The 20,571-nt window shown below is 41.0% G+C and overlaps 1 protein-coding gene across 2 annotated transcripts in view; it reads right to left on the bottom strand.

Annotated features, from left to right (window-relative positions):
• The window catches only part of RO60 (Ro60, Y RNA binding protein), a 71,065-nt gene that overhangs the window by 21,151 nt on the left and 29,343 nt on the right, over positions 1 to 20,571 (bottom strand). For both annotated transcript variants that reach the window (XM_053693085.1, XM_053693084.1), the window contains exon 5: positions 20,028 to 20,165. In XM_053693085.1, the coding sequence (XP_053549060.1) occupies positions 20,028 to 20,165 (138 nt within the window). The remainder of the gene's footprint in view (positions 1 to 20,027; positions 20,166 to 20,571) is intronic.

The raw sequence follows: 20,571 nt of genomic DNA, 5'->3' as shown, positions 1-20,571 counted from the left end.
AGCACACAAAACTAAACTGAGTGGTGTGTTGTTTATAAAATGCATTACAAATTAAACTAAAATGAAATAATTTACTTCATGTTCTAAGCAACAGCACCTAAAGCATAAAACCATAACCTATGGTTTAAAATCAATGTAACACATGAAAAAACATAAAGGGACAGTTTACTCAAAAATGTTCTCCCCTTTAATTTGTTCCCAATTATCCACTTTACCTGCTGGGGTGTATTAAATTGTTTACAATTATTTCTATTACCCTTATATTGGCATTTAAAAACAGAATTTATGTTTACCTGATAAATTACTTTCTCCAACGGTGTGTCCGGTCCACGGCGTCATCCTTACTTGTGGGATATTCTCTTCCCCAACAGGAAATGGCAAAGAGCCCAGCAAAGCTGGTCACATGATCCCTCCTAGGCTCCGCCTACCCCAGTCATTCGACCGACGTACAGGAGGAAATATGCATAGGAGAAACCATATGATACCGTGGTGACTGTAGTTAGAAAAAATAATTCAACAGACCTGATTAAAAAAACCAGGGCGGGCCGTGGACCGGACACACCGTTGGAGAAAGTAATTTATCAGGTAAACATAAATTCTGTTTTCTCCAACATAGGTGTGTCCGGTCCACGGCGTCATCCTTACTTGTGGGAACCAATACCAAAGCTTTAGGACACGGATGAAGGGAGGGAGCAAATCAGGTCACCTAAATGGAAGGCACCACGGCTTGCAAAACCTTTCTCCCAAAAATAGCCTCCGAAGAAGCAAAAGTATCAAATTTGTAAAATTTAGCAAAAGTGTGCAGTGAAGACCAAGTCGCTGCCTTACATATCTGGTCAACAGAAGCCTCGTTCTTGAAGGCCCATGTGGAAGCCACAGCCCTAGTGGAATGAGCTGTGATTCTTTCAGGAGGCTGCCGTCCGGCAGTCTCATAAGCCAATCGGATAATGCTTTTAAGCCAAAAAGAAAGAGAGGTAGAAGTTGCTTTTTGACCTCTCCTTTTACCAGAATAAACAACAAACAAAGAAGATGTTTGTCTGAAATCTTTAGTGGCCTCTAAATAGAATTTTAGAGCACGGACTACGTCCAAATTGTGTAACAAACGTTCCTTCTTTGAAACTGGATTCGGACACAAAGAAGGTACAACTATCTCCTGGTTAATATTTTTGTTGGAAACCACTTTCGGAAGAAAACCAGGCTTAGTACGCAAAACCACCTTATCTGCATGGAACACCAGATAGGGCGGAGAACACTGCAGAGCAGATAACTCAGAAACTCTTCTAGCAGAAGAAATAGCAACCAAAAACAAAACTTTCCAAGATAATAACTTAATATCTACGGAATGTAAGGGTTCAAACGGAACCCCTTGAAGAACTGAAAGAACTAGATTAAGACTCCAGGGAGGAGTCAAAGGTCTGTAAACAGGCTTGATTTTAACCAGAGCCTGAACAAACGCTTCAGATAAAGCAGATAAAGCAGAGATCTGTCCCTTCAGAGAACTTGCAGATAATCCTTTCTCCAAACCTTCTTGTAGAAAGGATAGAATCTTAGGAATTTTTATCTTGTTCCATGGGAATCCTTTAGATTCACACCAACAGATATATTTTTTCCATATCTTATGGTAAATTTTTCTAGTTACAGGCTTTCTAGCCTGAATCAGAGTATCTATTACAGAATCTGAAAACCCACGCTTTGATAAAATCAAGCGTTCAATCTCCAAGCAGTCAGTTGGAGGGAAACCAGATTCGGATGTTCGAATGGACCTTGAACAAGAAGGTCCTGTCTCAAAGGTAGCTTCCATGGTGGAGCCGATGACATATTCACCAGGTCTGCATACCAAGTCCTGCGTGGCCACGCAGGAGCTATCAAGATCACCAAAGCCCTCTCCTGATTGATCCTGGCTACCAGCCTGGGAATGAGAGGAAACGGTGGGAATACATAAGCTAGGTTGAAGGTCCAAGGTGCTACTAGTGCATCTACTAGAGTCGCCTTGGGATCCCTGGATTTGGACCCGTAACAAGGAACCTTGAAGTTCTGACGAGAGGCCATCAGATCCATGTCTGGAATGCCCCATAATCGAGTTATTTGGGCAAAGATTTCCGGATGGAGTTCCCACTCCCCCGGATGGAATGTCTGACGACTCAGAAAATCCGCTTCCCAATTTTCCACTCCTGGGATGTGGATTGCAGACAAGTGGCAGGAGTGATCCTCCGCCCATTGAATTATCTTGGTCACTTCCTCCATCGCCAGGGAACTCCTTGTTCCCCCCTGATGGTTGATATATGCAACTGTCGTCATGTTGTCTGATTGAAACCTTATGAATTTGGCCCTTGCTAGATGAGGCCAAGCTTTGAGAGCATTGAATATCGCTCTCAGTTCCAGAATGTTTATCGGGAGAAGAGATTCTTCCCGAGACCATAGACCCTGAGCTTTCAGGGGTTCCCAGACCGCGCCCCAACCCACCAGACTGGCGTCGGTCGTGACAATGACCCACTCTGGTCTGCGGAAGCTCATTCCCTGTGACAGGTTGTCCAGGATCAGCCACCAACGGAGTGAATCTCTGGTCCTTTGATCTACTTGAATCGTCGGAGACAAGTCTGTATAATCCCCATTCCACTGTCTGAGCATGCACAGTTGTAATGGTCTTAGATGAATTCGTGCAAAAGGAACTATGTCCATTGCTGCAACCATCAATCCTATTACTTCCATGCACTGCGCTATGGAAGGACGAAGAACAGAATGAAGTACTTGACAAGAGCTTAGAAGTTTTGATTTTCTGACCTCTGTCAGAAAAATCCTCATTTCTAAGGAGTCTAATTATTGTTCCCAAGAAGGGAACTCTTGTTGACGGGGACAGAGAACTTTTTTCTATGTTCACTTTCCATCCGTGAGATCTGAGAAAGGCTAGGACGATGTCCGTATGAGCCTTTGCTTTTGACAGAGACGACGCTTGAATCAGGATGTCGTCCAAGTACGGTACTACTGCAATGCCCCTTGATCTTAGAACCGCTAGAAGGGACCCTAGTACCTTTGTGAAAATTCTCGGAGCAGTGGCTAATCCGAATGGAAGTGCCACAAACTGGTAATGCTTGTCCAGAAAAGCGAACCTTAGGAACTGATGATGTTCCTTGTGGATAGGAATATGTAGGTCATAAATTGACCTTCCTGGATGGTAGGAAGGATCGTTCGAATGGTTTCCATCTTGAACGATGGAACCCTGAGAAATTTGTTTAGGATCTTGAGATCTAAAATTGGTGTGAATGTTCCCTCTTTTTTGGGAACTATGAACAGGTTGGAGTAAAACCCCATCCCTTGTTCTCCTATTGGAACTGGATGAATTACTCCCATCTTTAACAGGTCTTCTACGCAATGTAAGAATGCCTGTCTTTTTATATGGTTTGAAGATAATTGAGACCTGTGGAACCTTCCCCTTGGGGGTAGTTCCTTGAATTCCAGGAGATAACCCTGAGAAACTATTTCTAGTGCCCAAGGATCCTGAACATCTCTTGCCCAGGCCTGAGCAAAGAGAGAAAGTCTGCCCCCCACCAGATCCGGTCCCGGATCGGGGGCCATCCCTTCATGCTGTTTTGGTAGCAGTGGCAGGCTTCTTGGCCTGCTTACCCTTGTTCCAGCCTTGCTATCGGTCTCCAGGCTGGTTTGGGTTGAGAAGTATTACCCTCTTGCTTAGAGGATGTAGAATTAGAGGCTGGTCCGTTTCTGCGAAAGGGACGAAAATTAGGCTTATTTTTAGCCTTAAAAGACCTATCCTGAGGAAGGGCGTGGCCCTTTCCCCCGGTGATGTCTGAAATAATCTGTTTCAAATCAGGACCAAACAGTGTTTTACCCTTGAAAGGGATGTTAAGCAATTTTGTCTTGGAAGACACATCCGCTGACCAAGACTTTAGCCAAAGCGCTCTGCGCGCCACGATAGCAAACCCTGAATTTTTCGCCGCTAATCTAGCTAATTGCAAAGCAGCATCTAAAATAAAAGAGTTAGCCAATTTAAGTGCTTGAACTCTGTCCATAACCTCCTCATACGAAGATTCTTTATTGAGCGACTTTTCTAGTTCTTCGAACCAGAAACACGCTGCCGTAGTGACAGGAACAATGCATGAAATTGGTTGTAGAAGGTAACCTTGCTGAACAAACATCTTTTTAAGCAAACCCTCTAATTTTTTATCCATAGGATCTTTGAAAGCACAACTATCTTCTATGGGAATAGTAGTGCGTTTGTTTAGAGTAGAGACCGCCCCCTCGACCTTGGGGACTGTCTGCCATAAGTCCTTTCTGGGGTCGACTATAGGAAATAATTTCTTAAATATAGGGGGAGGAACAAAAGGTATGCCGGGCCTTTCCCACTCCTTATTTACTATGTCCGCCACCCGCTTGGGTATAGGAAAAGCATCGGGGGCACCGGAACCTCTAGGAACTTGTCCATCTTACATAATTTCTCTGGAATGACCAAATTGTCACAATCATCCAGAGTAGATAATACCTCCTTAAGCAGTGCGCGGAGATGTTCTAATTTAAATTTAAATGTTACAACATCAGGTTCAGCTTGTTGAGAAATTTTTCCTGAATCTGAAATTTCTCCCTCAGACAAAACCTCCCTCCTGGCCCCTTCAGATTGGTGAGAGGGTATGTCAGAACCGTTATCATCAGCGTCCTCTTGCTCTTCAGTGTTTAAAACAGAGCAATCGCGCTTTCTCTGATAAGTAGGCATTTTAGATAAAATGTTTGCAATAGAATTATCCATAACAGCCGTTAATTGTTGCATGGTAATAAGTATTGGCGCACTAGATGTACTAGGGGCCTCTTGTGTGGGCAAAACTGGTGTAGACACAGAAGGGGATGATGCAGTACCATGCTTACTCCCCTCATTTGAGGAATCATCTTGGGCAATATTATTATCTGTGGCATCATTGTCCCTACTTTGTTTGGACACTATGTCACAATTATCACATATATTTAAATGGGGAGAAACCTTGGCTTTCATACATATAGAACATCGCTTATCTGATGGTTCAGACATGTTAAACAGGCTTAAACTTGTCAACAAAGCACAAAAAACGTTTTAAAATAAAACCGTTACTGTCACTTTAAATTTTAAACAGAACACACTTTATTACTGAATATGCGAAAAAGCATGAAGGAATTGTTCAAAACTCACCAAAATTTCACCACAGTGTCTCAAAGCCTTAAAAGTATTGCACACCAAATTTGAAAGCTTTAACCCTTAAAATAACGGAACCGGAGCCGTTTTTACATTTAACCCCTATACAGTCCCAGGTATCTGCTTTGCTGAGACCCAACCAAGCCCAGAGGGGAATACGATACCAAATGACGCCTTCTATAAGCTTTTTCAGTGGTTCTTAGCTCCTCACACATGCATCTGCATGCCTTGCTTTCCAAAAACAACTGCGCATTAGTGGCGCGAAAATGAGGCTCTGCCTATGACTAGAAAAGGCCCCCATCTGAAAAAGGTGTCCATACAGTGCCTGCCGTTTTTTAACAACAATCCCCAAGATTATAATAACTATTAAGAGTTATAATCTGCCAAATATGCTTAGCAAAGTAATCGTTTTAGCCCAGAAAAATGTCTACCAGTTTTTTAAGCCCTTATAAAGCCCTTTATTCTTTTACTTAATCTAAGAAAATGGCTTACCGGTCCCCATAGGGGAAATGACAGCCTTCCAGCATTACAAAGTCTTGTTAGAAATGTGGCCAGTCATACCTCAGGCAGAAAAGTCTGCCAACTGCTTCCCCCAACTGAAGTTACTTCATCTCAACAGTCCTGTGTGGAAACAGCAATCGATTTTAGTAACGTTTGCTAAAATCATCTTCCTCTTACAAACAGAAATCTTCATCTCTTTTCTGTTTCAGAGTAAATAGTACATACCAGCACTATTTTAAAATAACAAACACTTGATTGAAGAATAAAAACTACATTTAAACACCAAAAAACTCTTAACCATCTCCGTGGAGATGTTGCCGGTGCAACGGCAAAGAGAATGACTGGGGTAGGCGAAGCCTAGGAGGGATCATGTGACCAGCTTTGCTGGGCTCTTTGCCATTTCCTGTTGGGGAAGAGAATATCCCACAAGTAAGGATGACGCCGTGGACCGGACACACCTATGTTGGAGAAATAGTTTATTTAGCCTGTGGTATCCCCACCCATCCTGAAAGTTTTTGGCCTCAAGGCCAAGCTATAGATAAACTGTGTTCACACAGCCAGTAGAATAAATTATACTCCCAGTGGGTTATAGAAGAGATAAGGTAATAAATGTTAATGTTCCATTGTTCTCTCCAAGTATTGGTGATTGGTTTACGGACAGATATAAGATAAAGAAGCCTGTATGTATGAGATTTGATTATACCTACAAGCTCAACCCATTTTATTAGGTTGTGGCTTCAAAACACAAAATCAGCTAATTTATATACACAAATAAGCCTCAAAAATGCAAATCTCATACATATTATACTCTGCAGCTGGTAGAAAAAGTAATTGGAAACACATTAAGGGAAAAATAATGTTATAGTATACTGTCCCTTTAACCAAAAAGGGGAGATTCTCTCATTGAGTGATAAGCTCAGAAAATGTCAGTGCAAGACTACAGAGAAACGGAGGCTTTAGAGAACTAAAAAATATTTCTTGGACCCCAATGTAGAAAAGAGTGTCATCATTATAGAAGAGTGATATGGTCTTTGGGTAATATTTTAGGGCTTGTAAAGCAGCCAAGAGACAAAAGAGTGATTTATGGCCATTTTGAGGATGTTGAGAAGTTGGAGACACCAACTTTACAAAAACATTTAGGAAACATCCTGCCATGTCCTGGGGAAATACTGACTTTTGGAGACATAACATGCTGATGTAATGACCAGGAGAATAAGTGTCTTAAAGGGACATTAAACCCCAAACAAATCTTTCTTGATTCAGATAGAGAATACCATTTTAAACAACATTCCAATTTACTTCTATTATCTAATTTGCTTCATTCTTTAGATATCCTTTGTTAAAGAAATAGCAATGAACATGGGTGAGCCAATCACATGAGGCATCTATGTGCAGCCACCAATCAGCAGCTACTAAGCCTACCTAGATATGCTTTTCAGAAAAGTATATTAAGAGAATTAAGCAAATTAGATAATAGAAGTAAATTGGAATGTTGTTTAAAATTATATTTTCTATCTGAATCATGAAAGAAATGTTTTGGGTTTAATGTCCCTTTAAGTATTAGAATTTCCACCAAAATAATAATCATACAGAGGCTCAAAAGGAGGTGTTTAGGGTCTTTGAAGAAGATATTGAGGTCCCACTGGTGCTTTGGGTCCAGAAGGATGGCCAAAATTGGTCCAGAAACCTTTTACTGTCAGCAATGGAGGAATACATATTAAGCCTCATTTGAGAGCTGAATTGTAACACTAAGCAACAAATAAAGAAAGCAAACATTGTATTAAAAATATTTATCAGTTTTTTAGTTTAACAAAGTGTGTTTTTCAAACTGAAGTATTAACAAGGAATAAATAGAGAATTTAAAAAAGTTGGGTAGAGGATTGTATATGATACAAGTAAGTAACTCAAAGATATTCAAATAAACGTGTACACTAAAACACCAATTTATTTCTCAAAATATTTTTGAGAAAGTGCCACTGTCTAGGCACAAAATGTAATTTCAGATATGTGACATAATATGCTTCAGCATTTATTTTTATACTGGCTTGTAGTTGAAAAAAGCAGCAGGGTCAGGAATCTGATAAAAGGTTTGAAATTGGCATGGGGTTGAGGGTGATTGCAGAGCTAGGAGTTTGATTTTATCTATTAAATTATTTTGTACAGCAAGACCAGAAGATTTTTTTGAATGAGCAGATTGAGACATTGGCCCCAATTTATCAAAGGGCTTGCGGACCTGATCCAACACTGCGGATCAGGTCCGCAAGACCTCGCTAAATGCGGAGAGCAATACGCTCTCCGCATTTAACATTGCACTAGCAGCTCACAATGGGCCGCCAGCAGGGAGGTGTCAATCAACCCGATCGTATTCGATCGGGTTGATTTCCGGCGATTCCTGTCCACTGCTTCATAAGTTGTGTTTCTGGCGAGTCTGAAGACTCGCCAGAAACACGGCCCTTCAAGCTCCGTACGGAGCTTGATAAATGGGCCTGTATGGCCCCTATTTATGAAAGGCCTGTCGGACATGATCCAACATTGCGGATCATGTCCGACAGACCTCGCTGAATGCTGAGAGCAATACACTCTCCACATTCAGCATTGCACCAGCAGCTCTTGTGAACTGCCGGTGCAACGCCGCCCCCTGCAGATTCGCAGCTAGCAGGGGGGTGTCAATCAACCTGATCGTATTCGATCGGGTTGAATTGAGGCGATCTCTGTCCGCCTCCTCAGAGCAGGCGGACAGGTTATGGAGCAGCGGTCTTTAGACCGCTGCTTCATATCTGGTGTTTCTGGCGAGTCTGAAGGCTCGCCAGAAACACGGGGCTTCAAGCTCCATACGGAGCTTGATAGATAGACCCCAATTTTATTGTCCATTGAAAGGTAGTCTTTAAAATAATTCATAACTGGTGTTTCTGGCGAGTCTGAAGGCTCGCCAGAAACACGGGGCTTCAAGCTCCATACGGAGCTTGAAAGATAGACCCCAATTTTTTATTTTTTTTTAATTTATGTTTTCTTCAATACAATATGAACTGTGAATAGACATAGGGAACAGCAGTTTTGAGATAGACCCCAATTTTATTGTCCATTGAAAGGTAGTCTTTAAAATAATTCTACTACCCTTCAACAGTGCTGCAAAATATGTTGGACCTTTTTAAATAAAGCATACTAATAATTAAAAATAAAATAATAAAAAAATACAGTGCTGAAGGAGTTAACTAATGATATTATAAGGTTCCTTTCAAATAAATTATATTAAAGAAACAGTAGGGAATTATTAAATGCCTTAAATATGACAAAATGGTTAACACAAGGTTTATGAAATTAAATAGCCTTTAAAAAAAAAAAACAGAATTTATGTTTACCTGATAAATTACTTTCTCCAACGGTGTGTCCGGTCCACGGCGTCATCCTTACTTGTGGGATATTCTCTTCCCCAACAGGAAATGGCAAAGAGACCAGCAAAGCTGGTCACATGATCCCTCCTAGGCTCCGCCTACCCCAGTCATTCGACCGACGTTAAGGAGGAATATTTGCATAGGAGAAACCATATGGTACCGTGGTGACTGTAGTTAAAGAAAATAAATTATCAGACCTGATTAAAAAAACCAGGGCGGGCCGTGGACCGGACACACCGTTGGAGAAAGTAATTTATCAGGTAAACATAAATTCTGTTTTCTCCAACATAGGTGTGTCCGGTCCACGGCGTCATCCTTACTTGTGGGAACCAATACCAAAGCTTTAGGACACGGATGAAGGGAGGGAGCAAATCAGGTCACCTAAATGGAAGGCACCACGGCTTGCAAAACCTTTCTCCCAAAAATAGCCTCAGAAGAAGCAAAAGTATCAAACTTGTAAAATTTGGTAAAAGTGTGCAGTGAAGACCAAGTCGCTGCCCTACATATCTGATCAACAGAAGCCTCGTTCTTGAAGGCCCATGTGGAAGCCACAGCCCTAGTGGAATGAGCTGTGATTCTTTCGGGAGGCTGCCGTCCGGCAGTCTCGTAAGCCAATCTGATGATGCTTTTAATCCAAAAAGAGAGAGAGGTAGAAGTTGCTTTTTGACCTCTCCTTTTACCGGAATAAACAACAAACAAGGAAGATGTTTGTCTAAAATCCTTTGTAGCATCTAAATAGAATTTTAGAGCGCGAACAACATCCAAATTGTGCAACAAACGTTCCTTCTTTGAAACTGGTTTCGGACATAGAGAAGGTACGATAATCTCCTGGTTAATGTTTTTGTTAGAAACAACTTTTGGAAGAAAACCAGGTTTAGTACGTAAAACCACCTTATCTGCATGGAACACCAGATAAGGAGGAGAACACTGCAGAGCAGATAATTCTGAAACTCTTCTAGCAGAAGAAATTGCAACTAAAAACAAAACTTTCCAAGATAATAACTTAATATCAACGGAATGCAAGGGTTCAAACGGAACCCCCTGAAGAACTGAAAGAACTAAATTGAGACTCCAAGGAGGAGTCAAAGGTTTGTAAACAGGCTTAATTCTAACCAGAGCCTGAACAAAGGCTTGAACATCTGGCACAGCGGCCAGCTTTTTGTGAAGTAACACAGACAAGGCAGAAATCTGTCCCTTCAGGGAACTTGCAGATAATCCTTTTTCCAATCCTTCTTGAAGGAAGGATAGAATCCTAGGAATCTTAACCTTGTCCCAAGGGAATCCTTTAGATTCACACCAACAGATATATTTTTTCCAAATTTTGTGGTAAATCTTTCTAGTTACAGGCTTTCTGGCCTGAACAAGAGTATCGATAACAGAATCTGAGAACCCTCGCTTCGATAAGATCAAGCGTTCAATCTCCAAGCAGTCAGCTGGAGTGAAACCAGATTCGGATGTTCGAACGGACCCTGAACAAGAAGGTCTCGTCTCAAAGGTAGCTTCCAAGGAGGAGCCGATGACATATTCACCAGATCTGCATACCAAGTCCTGCGTGGCCACGCAGGAGCTATCAAGATCACCGACGCCCTCTCCTGATTGATCCTGGCTACCAGCCTGGGGATGAGAGGAAACGGCGGGAACACATAAGCTAGTTTGAAGGTCCAAGGTGCTACTAGTGCATCCACTAGAGCCGCCTTGGGATCCCTGGATCTGGACCCGTAGCAAGGAACTTTGAAGTTCTGACGAGAGGCCATCAGATCCATGTCTGGAATGCCCCACAGCTGAGTGACTTGGGCAAAGATTTCCGGATGGAGTTCCCACTCCCCCGGATGCAATGTCTGACGACTCAGAAAATCCGCTTCCCAATTTTCCACTCCTGGGATGTGGATAGCAGACAGGTGGCAGGAGTGAGACTCCGCCCATAGAATGATTTTGGTCACTTCTTCCATCGCCAGGGAACTCCTTGTTCCCCCCTGATGGTTGATGTACGCAACAGTTGTCATGTTGTCTGATTGAAACCGTATGAACTTGGCCCTCGCTAGCTGAGGCCAAGCCTTGAGAGCATTGAATATCGCTCTCAGTTCCAGAATATTTATCGGTAGAAGAGATTCTTCCCGAGACCAAAGACCCTGAGCTTTCAGGGATCCCCAGACCGCGCCCCAGCCCATCAGACTGGCGTCGGTCGTGACAATGACCCACTCTGGTCTGCGGAATGTCATCCCTCGTGACAGGTTGTCCAGGGACAGCCACCAACGGAGTGAGTCTCTGGTCTTCTGATTTACTTGTATCTTCGGAGACAAGTCTGTATAGTCCCCATTCCACTGACTGAGCATGCACAGTTGTAATGGTCTTAGATGAATGCGTGCAAAAGGAACTATGTCCATTGCCGCTACCATCAACCCGATCACTTCCATGCACTGAGCTATGGAAGGAAGAGGAACGGAATGAAGTATCCGACAAGAGTCTAGAAGTTTTGTTTTTCTGGCCTCTGTCAGAAAAATCCTCATTTCTAAGGAGTCTATTATTGTTCCCAAGAAGGGAACCCTTGTTGACGGAGATAGAGAACTCTTTTCCACGTTCACTTTCCATCCGTGAGATCTGAGAAAGGCCAGGACAATGTCCGTGTGAGCCTTTGCTTGAGGAAGGGACGACGCTTGAATCAGAATGTCGTCCAAGTAAGGTACTACAGCAATGCCCCTTGGTCTTAGCACAGCTAGAAGGGACCCTAGTACCTTTGTGAAAATCCTTGGAGCAGTGGCTAATCCGAAAGGAAGCGCCACGAACTGGTAATGTTTGTCCAGGAATGCGAACCTCAGGAACCGATGATGTTCCTTGTGGATAGGAATATGTAGATACGCATCCTTTAAATCCACCGTGGTCATGAATTGACCTTCCTGGATGGAAGGAAGAATAGTTCGAATGGTTTCCATCTTGAACGATGGAACCTTGAGAAACTTGTTTAAGATCTTGAGATCTAAGATTGGTCTGAACGTTCCCTCTTTTTTGGGAACTATAAACAGATTGGAGTAGAACCCCATCCCTTGTTCTCTTAATGGAACGGGATGAATCACTCCCATTTTTAACAGGTCTTCTACACAATGTAAGAATGCCTGTCTTTTTATGTGGTCTGAAGACAACTGAGACCTGTGGAACCTCCCCCTTGGGGGAAGTCCCTTGAATTCCAGAAGATAACCTTGGGAGACTATTTCTAGCGCCCAAGGATCCAGAACATCTCTTGCCCAAGCCTGAGCGAAGAGAGAGAGTCTGCCCCCCACCAGATCCGGTCCCGGATCGGGGGCCAACATTTCATGCTGTCTTGGTAGCAGTGGCAGGTTTCTTGGCCTGCTTTCCCTTGTTCCAGCCTTGCATTGGTCTCCAAGCTGGCTTGGCTTGAGAAGTATTACCCTCTTGCTTAGAGGACGTAGCACCTTGGGCTGGTCCGTTCCTACGAAAGGGACGAAAATTAGGTTTATTTTTTGCCTTGAAAGGCCGATCCTGAGGAAGGGCGTGGCCCTTACCCCCAGTGATATCCGAGATAATCTCTTTCAAGTCAGGGCCAAACAGCGTTTTCCCCTTGAAAGGAATGTTAAGTAGCTTGTTCTTGGAAGACGCATCAGCCGACCAAGATTTCAACCAAAGCGCTCTGCGCGCCACAATAGCAAACCCAGAATTCTTAGCCGCTAACCTAGCCAATTGCAAAGTGGCGTCTAGGGTGAAAGAATTAGCCAATTTGAGAGCATTGATTCTGTCCATAATCTCCTCATAAGGAGGAGAATCACTGTCGACCGCCTTTATCAGCTCATCGAACCAGAAACATGCGGCTGTAGCGACAGGGACAATGCATGAAATTGGTTGTAGAAGGTAACCCTGCTGAACAAACATCTTTTTAAGCAAACCTTCTAATTTTTTATCCATAGGATCTTTGAAAGCACAACTATCCTCTATGGGTATAGTGGTGCGTTTGTTTAAAGTGGAAACCGCTCCCTCGACCTTGGGGACTGTCTGCCATAAGTCCTTTCTGGGGTCGACCATAGGAAACAATTTTTTAAATATGGGGGGAGGGACGAAAGGAATACCGGGCCTTTCCCATTCTTTATTAACAATGTCCGCCACCCGCTTGGGTATAGGAAAAGCTTCTGGGAGCCCCGGCACCTCTAGGAACTTGTCCATTTTACATAGTTTCTCTGGGATGACCAACTTGTCACAATCATCCAGAGTGGATAATACCTCCTTAAGCAGAATGCGGAGATGTTCCAACTTAAATTTAAATGCAATCACATCAGGTTCAGCTTGTTGAGAAATGTTCCCTGAATCAGTAATTTCTCCCTCAGACAAAACCTCCCTGGCCCCATCAGACTGAGTTAGAGGCCCTTCAGAAATATTAATATCAGCGTCGTCATGCTCTTCAGTATCTAAAACAGAGCAGTCGCGCTTACGCTGATAAGTGTTCATTTTGGCTAAAATGTTTTTGACAGAATTATCCATTACAGCCGTTAATTGTTGCATAGTAAGGAGTATTGGCGCGCTAGATGTACTAGGGGCCTCCTGAGTGGGCAAGACTCGTGTAGACGAAGGAGGGAATGATGCAGTACCATGCTTACTCCCCTCACTTGAGGAATCATCTTGGGCATCATTGTCATTGTCACATAAATCACATTTATTTAAATGAATAGGAATTCTGGCTTCCCCACATTCAGAACACAGTCTATCTGGTAGTTCAGACATGTTAAACAGGCATAAACTTGATAACAAAGTACAAAAAACGTTTTAAAATAAAACCGTTACTGTCACTTTAAATTTTAAACTGAACACACTTTTTTACTGCAAATGCGAAAAAACATGAAGGAATTGTTCAAAATTCACCAAATTTTCACCACAGTGTCTTAAAGCCTTAAAAGTATTGCACACCAAATTTGGAAGCTTTAACCCTTAAAATAACGGAACCGGAGCCGTTTTGAACTTTAACCCCTTTACAGTCCCTGGTATCTGCTTTGCTGAGACCCAACCAAGCCCCAAGGGGAATACGATACCAAATGACGCCTTCAGAAAGTCTTTTCTAAGTATCAGAGCTCCTCGCACATGCGACTGCATGCCATGCCTCTCAAAAACAAGTGCGCAACACCGGCGCGAAAATGAGGCTCTGCCTATGCTTTGGGAAAGCCCCTAAAGAATAAGGTGTCTAAAACAGTGCCTGCCGATATTATTATATCAAAATACCCAGATAAAATGATTCCTCAAGGCTAAATATGTGTTAATAATCAATCGATTTAGCCCAAAAAAAGTCTACAGTCTTAATAAGCCCTTTTTTAAACACTAAAAAACTCTAAGCCATCTCCGTGGAGATGTTGCCTGTACAACGGCAAAGAGAATGACTGGGGTAGGCGGAGCCTAGGAGGGATCATGTGACCAGCTTTGCTGGGCTCTTTGCCATTTCCTGTTGGGGAAGAGAATATCCCACAAGTAAGGATGACGCCGTGGACCGGACACACCTATGTTGGAGAAAACAATGTATAGACTAAATGGGCCTTCTTGTTTTCTGACCTCTGGTCCTCACATTTAAGATAGTGAAATGCCTTTCTGAAGAATTCAATTCACTAGCAGAAAGGTGTAGAAGTTTATCTGGAGGGCTGTGACAAGACAAACCCCAGAATTTATGGGTATTGTCGGAGAGTTGTTCATAAGTCAACAAAAGTCAATGAGGAGACACGAGATTAACCTCTCACTATGGAGTCCTTAGTCCCCACCAGAAGGCAACCAGTTACCAAGAAAACCAGAGGTGAGACTTAACTGAGTCCACTAGCAAGAGCATGTAGTGGGGTTTACACTCAGCCTCATTAAACGTCCGTTGGATATCAGGATGTGGCATTATTAAAAATAATATTTTCTTTCAATAAAGTGGAATTTGCCCTTTATTAAGAATCTGTGTTTCTCAAGTTGGGAAGCCCAAAGATTTCTTTATGACTATATTTTAACATGTTCAAAGCAGGCATGTAAAACACTAGTACTACAAAAGACATAAGAAAAAGTCAACACTTTTCAGCTTCCCTACATGCCTTAAAGGGACAGTCTAGTCCAAAATAAACTTTCATGATTCAGAAAGAGAATGTAATTTTAAACAATTTTCCAGTTTACGTTTATCACCAATTTTGCTTTGTTCTCTTGGTATTCTTAGTTGAAAGCTAAACCTAGGAGGTTCATATGTTAATTTCTAAGCCCTTGAAGGCCGCCTCTTCTCTCAGGGCATTTTGGCAGTTTTTCACCACTAGAGGGTGTTAGTTCATGTGTGTCATAGAGATAAAACTGTGCTCATGCACGTGGAGTTCAGGTGAGCCAGCTCTGATTGGCTAAAATGGATGTCTGTGATTACCTTGAATCTAAGCCTCTGAAAACTGCTACCTTATTTCAGTTCTTTTGACAGAGGTAAAAAGTGTATTTATATAACTGTGTTGGTTGTGCAAAACTAGGGAATGGGTAATAAAGGGATTATCTTTTTTTTTAAACAATAACAATTCTGGTGTAGACCGTCCCTTTAATAATAGACCTAAAACTTACCTTAATTAGTAAAACCAAACCGCTATTTTAGAGGCACTATATTCACTTAAATAGATGGGTATTAGGAGCAACTATATTATATTCTTATACAGAATCCAAAAGAATGCTGGGGCACACAGACCAACACCGGCAAGTAAATTAAAAAGGCAAGGCTTTATTTCCAAATTTATAAAAACAATCCATCGATCCTCCGGTCAGAATAAAAACAAATTCTTCAGTTCAGGTGTGAGAACAGGAGCTCCTCGCATACGCGTTTCGTGCGACTGCGCACTTGATCACTGCATTGATCGGAGGATCGATGGATTGTTTTTATAAATTTGGAAATAAAGCCTTGCCTTTTAATTTACTTGCCGGTGTTGGTCTGTGCGCCCCTGCATTCTTTTGGATTCTGTATTTGTATTTCGGCGTGCAGTGTGGGCACGTTAGTCGGAGGCACCAACGTCATATCCGGATTACCCAGGGACGTGTGTCCCGCCCACTCTCGACTGTGCTGCGGAAGGTACTCGGAACATGCCGGGGGAACTGGTAAGTCAGATGTTGCGCTCTAATACGGCTCTGGTTACTTTTGTAAATTCTATATTATATTCTTATACAGTTATCAGCTTTTTATATTGTAAAATTTAAAATATTTTTAAACACACTCCTTCCTTTAAAACAATAACAAATATAGGACACACGTGTCTAATACATATTAATCTTAATGACATCAAATTCAAATTTATATTCATATGGGACTTGTGTAAGCATTTAAAACATTCTGTATACTTCATGTCTGCTGAGGATACTTACCTCACTGCCCCCTCTAAGCAAAAACGTAAGGAACATTTTGAGGAGAGACTTACCTTTGTCCTGCAGCATTCAAATCAATTGGGGTTTGAAACATAATTAGTAAATAACTCTTTGGTATGGGGATGATAGTTTGAACTATGTTATTGAAAAAGGATGTAGGTTGTGCACTTTAAAATTTATACTTAAAGGGAAATAAAACAAGATGGGATAGAGACAACATATAATAATATGTACTTTAATTACTTTACCTGCAAATTTATACTGCAGTGCCTCACCATTAACCCTTTCTTTTAAGTTTTTGAATTGTACAGCTCTAACTCCCTGAGACAAATAAGCTGCTGTTGAAATACAAGGCCTGTGTTTCTGATGCTAAACACTGATAAGGAGGGGTGGAGCAGACTAATCCAGACAGCATGGGTATGTAACTATTTTGCTTATTTTTGAAAATTATTTTAAAATACTTGCCAGCAATTTTTTTTTTTTTTTTAATGCAAACTATTTTTACTTAATTAGCCCTTTTAGGATATGCACAAATCCCAACATGTTTTATGACACTTTAAGGTAATGTGTTGTCACTAAGTATGCTCAAGGCAAAGAGTTTGGAGAATCCTTAGCTTATTGTCAGTGGATCTTATTGTTGTGGCAGAGTATGATGTCGTGCCTTTGATTATACATGAAAATTAAAGAGACAGAAAGGTCAGGGGTTTAGACAGCACTCATTCTTACTTAACGGTGAAATAATATTAAAATCAATCATACTTTAATATAAACATATAAAATAGGGATCAACATCCCAAATGTCATCTAATTATTACCCACAACCAACTGTGAAACTCTATAAACTGCACGTCACTCCTCTGTTTCCTGGTCGATAACAGGAAACATCTGCATCAGGTGGCTGGAGTGACTAAACGGATCTCAGGTGTATAGTTTAAAACAAACGCGTTTCGGCTATATATTAGCCTTTCTCAATATTCAACTAGCAGTGTGAAAATGAAACAGAGGAGTGATGTATGGTTTATAGAGTTTCACAGTTGGTTGTGGGTAATAATTAGATGACATTTGGGATGTTGATCCTATTTTATATGTTTATATTAAAGTATGATTAATTTTAATATTATTTCACCGTTAAGTAAGAATGAGTGCTGTCTAAACCCCTGACCTTTCTGTCTCTTTAATTTCCATGAATCATTATAATAAGGGGTAGCACTGGAACCTTTAGCTGGGTCCTTTTCTTACTAACATTATAGTGTAGTGCCAGTTTATTTTTCTTGTTTCCTAAGTGCCTTTGATTATACTCAGGTGACAAAGACATTTGTATCACATGTTACAGAAGAGAAGTTTGGTGTCAGAGGATGTAATAAATTGATGGAATGATTGCAATGTAAAGGACAGTACATTGGGATGATGATATGTAACGTCACAACCTGCATCCTTAAACACTTATATTGAAGATATATTGAAGAAGATAATCCTTGTTCCGCTCTAGACAAGCACTTTATCTACAAGCACAATCAGAAAGTAAGTTCCTTTGTATGGACTGTGATTGAGGTTATCACACAATTGATTAGACGGGGTAGTAAATTGAGCAACCTCAGCAGACAGGAAGTGCACACGTTCCGTATGGCTATAACTCTGGTTTTGATATCATTAACATTTGGGAGTAGGATTAATATGTCTTAGATATGTGTGTCCTATAGTTAGATTGTTAATTAATGCGTTTGTTATAATAACATTTTAAACAAATGGTTTCCATTTTAAATTATAAAAAACTGATATCTGTATAGGAATAGAATATAGTTGCTCATGATATGCATGTATTCCTAGGTCTTGACTTATGTCAATGAATATAGTATCTCTGTGAATAGAATTATAGAAATAATACTGAAATTGTACAGTTGTATTAAAAAGATGTGAGACTGCAATGGGTTAAAATAGGTGTATGGTTGTACTAATTAAGGTGTAGGAGGAGTTTTATAAGAAAATTCTGATTGTTGGAAGTTTAAGGTCTATTATTACAACATGTAGGTAAGTGGAACTACGTCAGACCTTTTGTACTTCTAGAGATGTTTTAATGTTTACATAGAAAATGTTATCTGATATTAAAGGGACACTGAACCCAATTTTTTTTTTCGTGATTCAGATAGAGCATGAAATTTTAAGCAACTTTTTAATTTACTCCTATTATCAATTTTTCTTCATTCTCTTGCTATCTTTATTTGAAAAAGGCATCTAAGCTTTTTTTTTGGTTCAGCCCTCTGGACAGCAATTTTTTATTGGTGGATGAATTTATCTACCAATCAGCAAGAACAACCCAGGTTGTTCACCAAAAATGGGCCGGGATCTAAACTTACATTCTTGCATTTCAAATAAAGATAGCAAGAGAATGAAGAAAATTTGATAATAGGAGTAAATTAGAAAGTTGCTTAAAATATCATGCTCTATCTGAATCACAAAAGAAAAAAAATTTGGGTTCAGTGTTTCTTTAAGAGTGCCCATCTGTTTTTGCTCTATCTTACCTGTGGGACTGGAGAAACTCACATTCTGGGAAGCACAGGTATGGGATGAATGCTTTGCTGGAAGTGCATTGAAGACAGTTTTTAAATGGTCTATTCTTACTTTTACAGGGTCCTGAGGAGTACTGGCTGGAACTACTCTATGTTGTGTGCTGGTAGTAGGGCAGCGGTTTGCACCACAGCCCACTCCCACTTCCCGTTTGATCGTGCTATTGGTCATGTGCTGCAGTCCCTATAAGAGGAGAAGGTGTGCTAGCGGTTGAAGCCAATATCAGTAAATTGTTATAATAGAGAGAAGAACAGTTCCACACTTCTCATTTTGGTAATTAAAGGGACATTGAACTCTTGGAGTCTGTAATCTAAAGTGTTTGTTTTCTGCTCAATACTACCGGGGGCCACACAAAGAACCTTGATCAACTGGATGTGGTCCACGGACTGAAGGTTGGGTGACCGTTCTAAAGTGTATGTAAGTTACATTGTTATGTCCTTGTGATGTTTGATAGCGTTCTTAAATCTTAAAACTTAGTAGCTCCTGTGGCAATCAACATAACGTGTGATATAATTCAGGGACTATTATAAGGCATTTCATTTTTCTAATAGGGTAGGTATTTTTTCACTGGAACAGAAGTTTTATTTAACAGATATTCACAAAAAACAAGCAATATAATGATGTTTACACTAAGGGGTAGATTAACCAAGCAGTGGATGCTGCTATCTACACCCCGAAGCAGCGGTCATAAGACCGCTGCTCCTTAACTCGTCCGCCACCTCTGAAGTGCCAAACAGCAATCAGCCCGATCAGATACGATCGGGTTGATTGACACCTCCTGCTAACGGCTGATTGGCCGCGAATGTGCAGGGAGCGGCATTGCATAAGCATTGCCATAGAAATGCTTGTGCAATGATAAATGCCAACAGCGTATGCTGTCGGCCTTTATCGATGTGCGGCGGACATGATCGATGTCCGCCTGCACATTGATAAATCTACCCCTAAGCCTTCTCCTAAGAAAATTATAGTGATGCATTTTTTATCTTCCACTGGACAAAAAATAACACTGATCAGAGATGGAAGGTAAGAACTTGTTCCCTCATTGTGTGTATTACCTTGAATGTTTTGTAAAATGCCTTGTCAAGGGCTTCCATGATAGCGTTGTCCGGGACCCATTTCAGTTTGCCTTTATTGCCTTGTCCTCTTTTATATGTTTCCAATGCGATCAAGATATGGAACGGGTGAATCCTGGCCTAAATAAAGCAAAAAAAACAAACAAAACAAAACACTTTAAGACACATTTACTTGATGTCTCCTTTGGTATTGTATAATAGTTATCTCTAATATAAATTTATCTGCAAATACCAAAATTATCCAAATACAGTAGCAATAATATTGTAGTTAGTAGCGCTAACAACTTTTCCTTGTTTAGGTATTTGCCTTTCTATGTAGTTTCCTCTTTGAAATGTCTGCTTTACCTGAAAGGGAGATGAAACCCAACATTTATTTTTCAGACAGAGCATATAATTAAACAACTAGGGATGGGCATTTGGAGGTTTTTGATACTTCCGAATGTGGAAGAAGGTGGCCCTTTCATGCCGTCCTGCTATTTTCTGAGCCAAATTTATTCTTGTGAAATAGCAAAACAATAAAATTTGG

The sequence above is a fragment of the Bombina bombina genome, chromosome 10 (genome assembly GCF_027579735.1).
Source record: "Bombina bombina isolate aBomBom1 chromosome 10, aBomBom1.pri, whole genome shotgun sequence".
NCBI classification, from domain to species: domain Eukaryota; kingdom Metazoa; phylum Chordata; class Amphibia; order Anura; family Bombinatoridae; genus Bombina; species Bombina bombina.
This window is presented reverse-complemented; position numbering and strand designations above follow the sequence as displayed.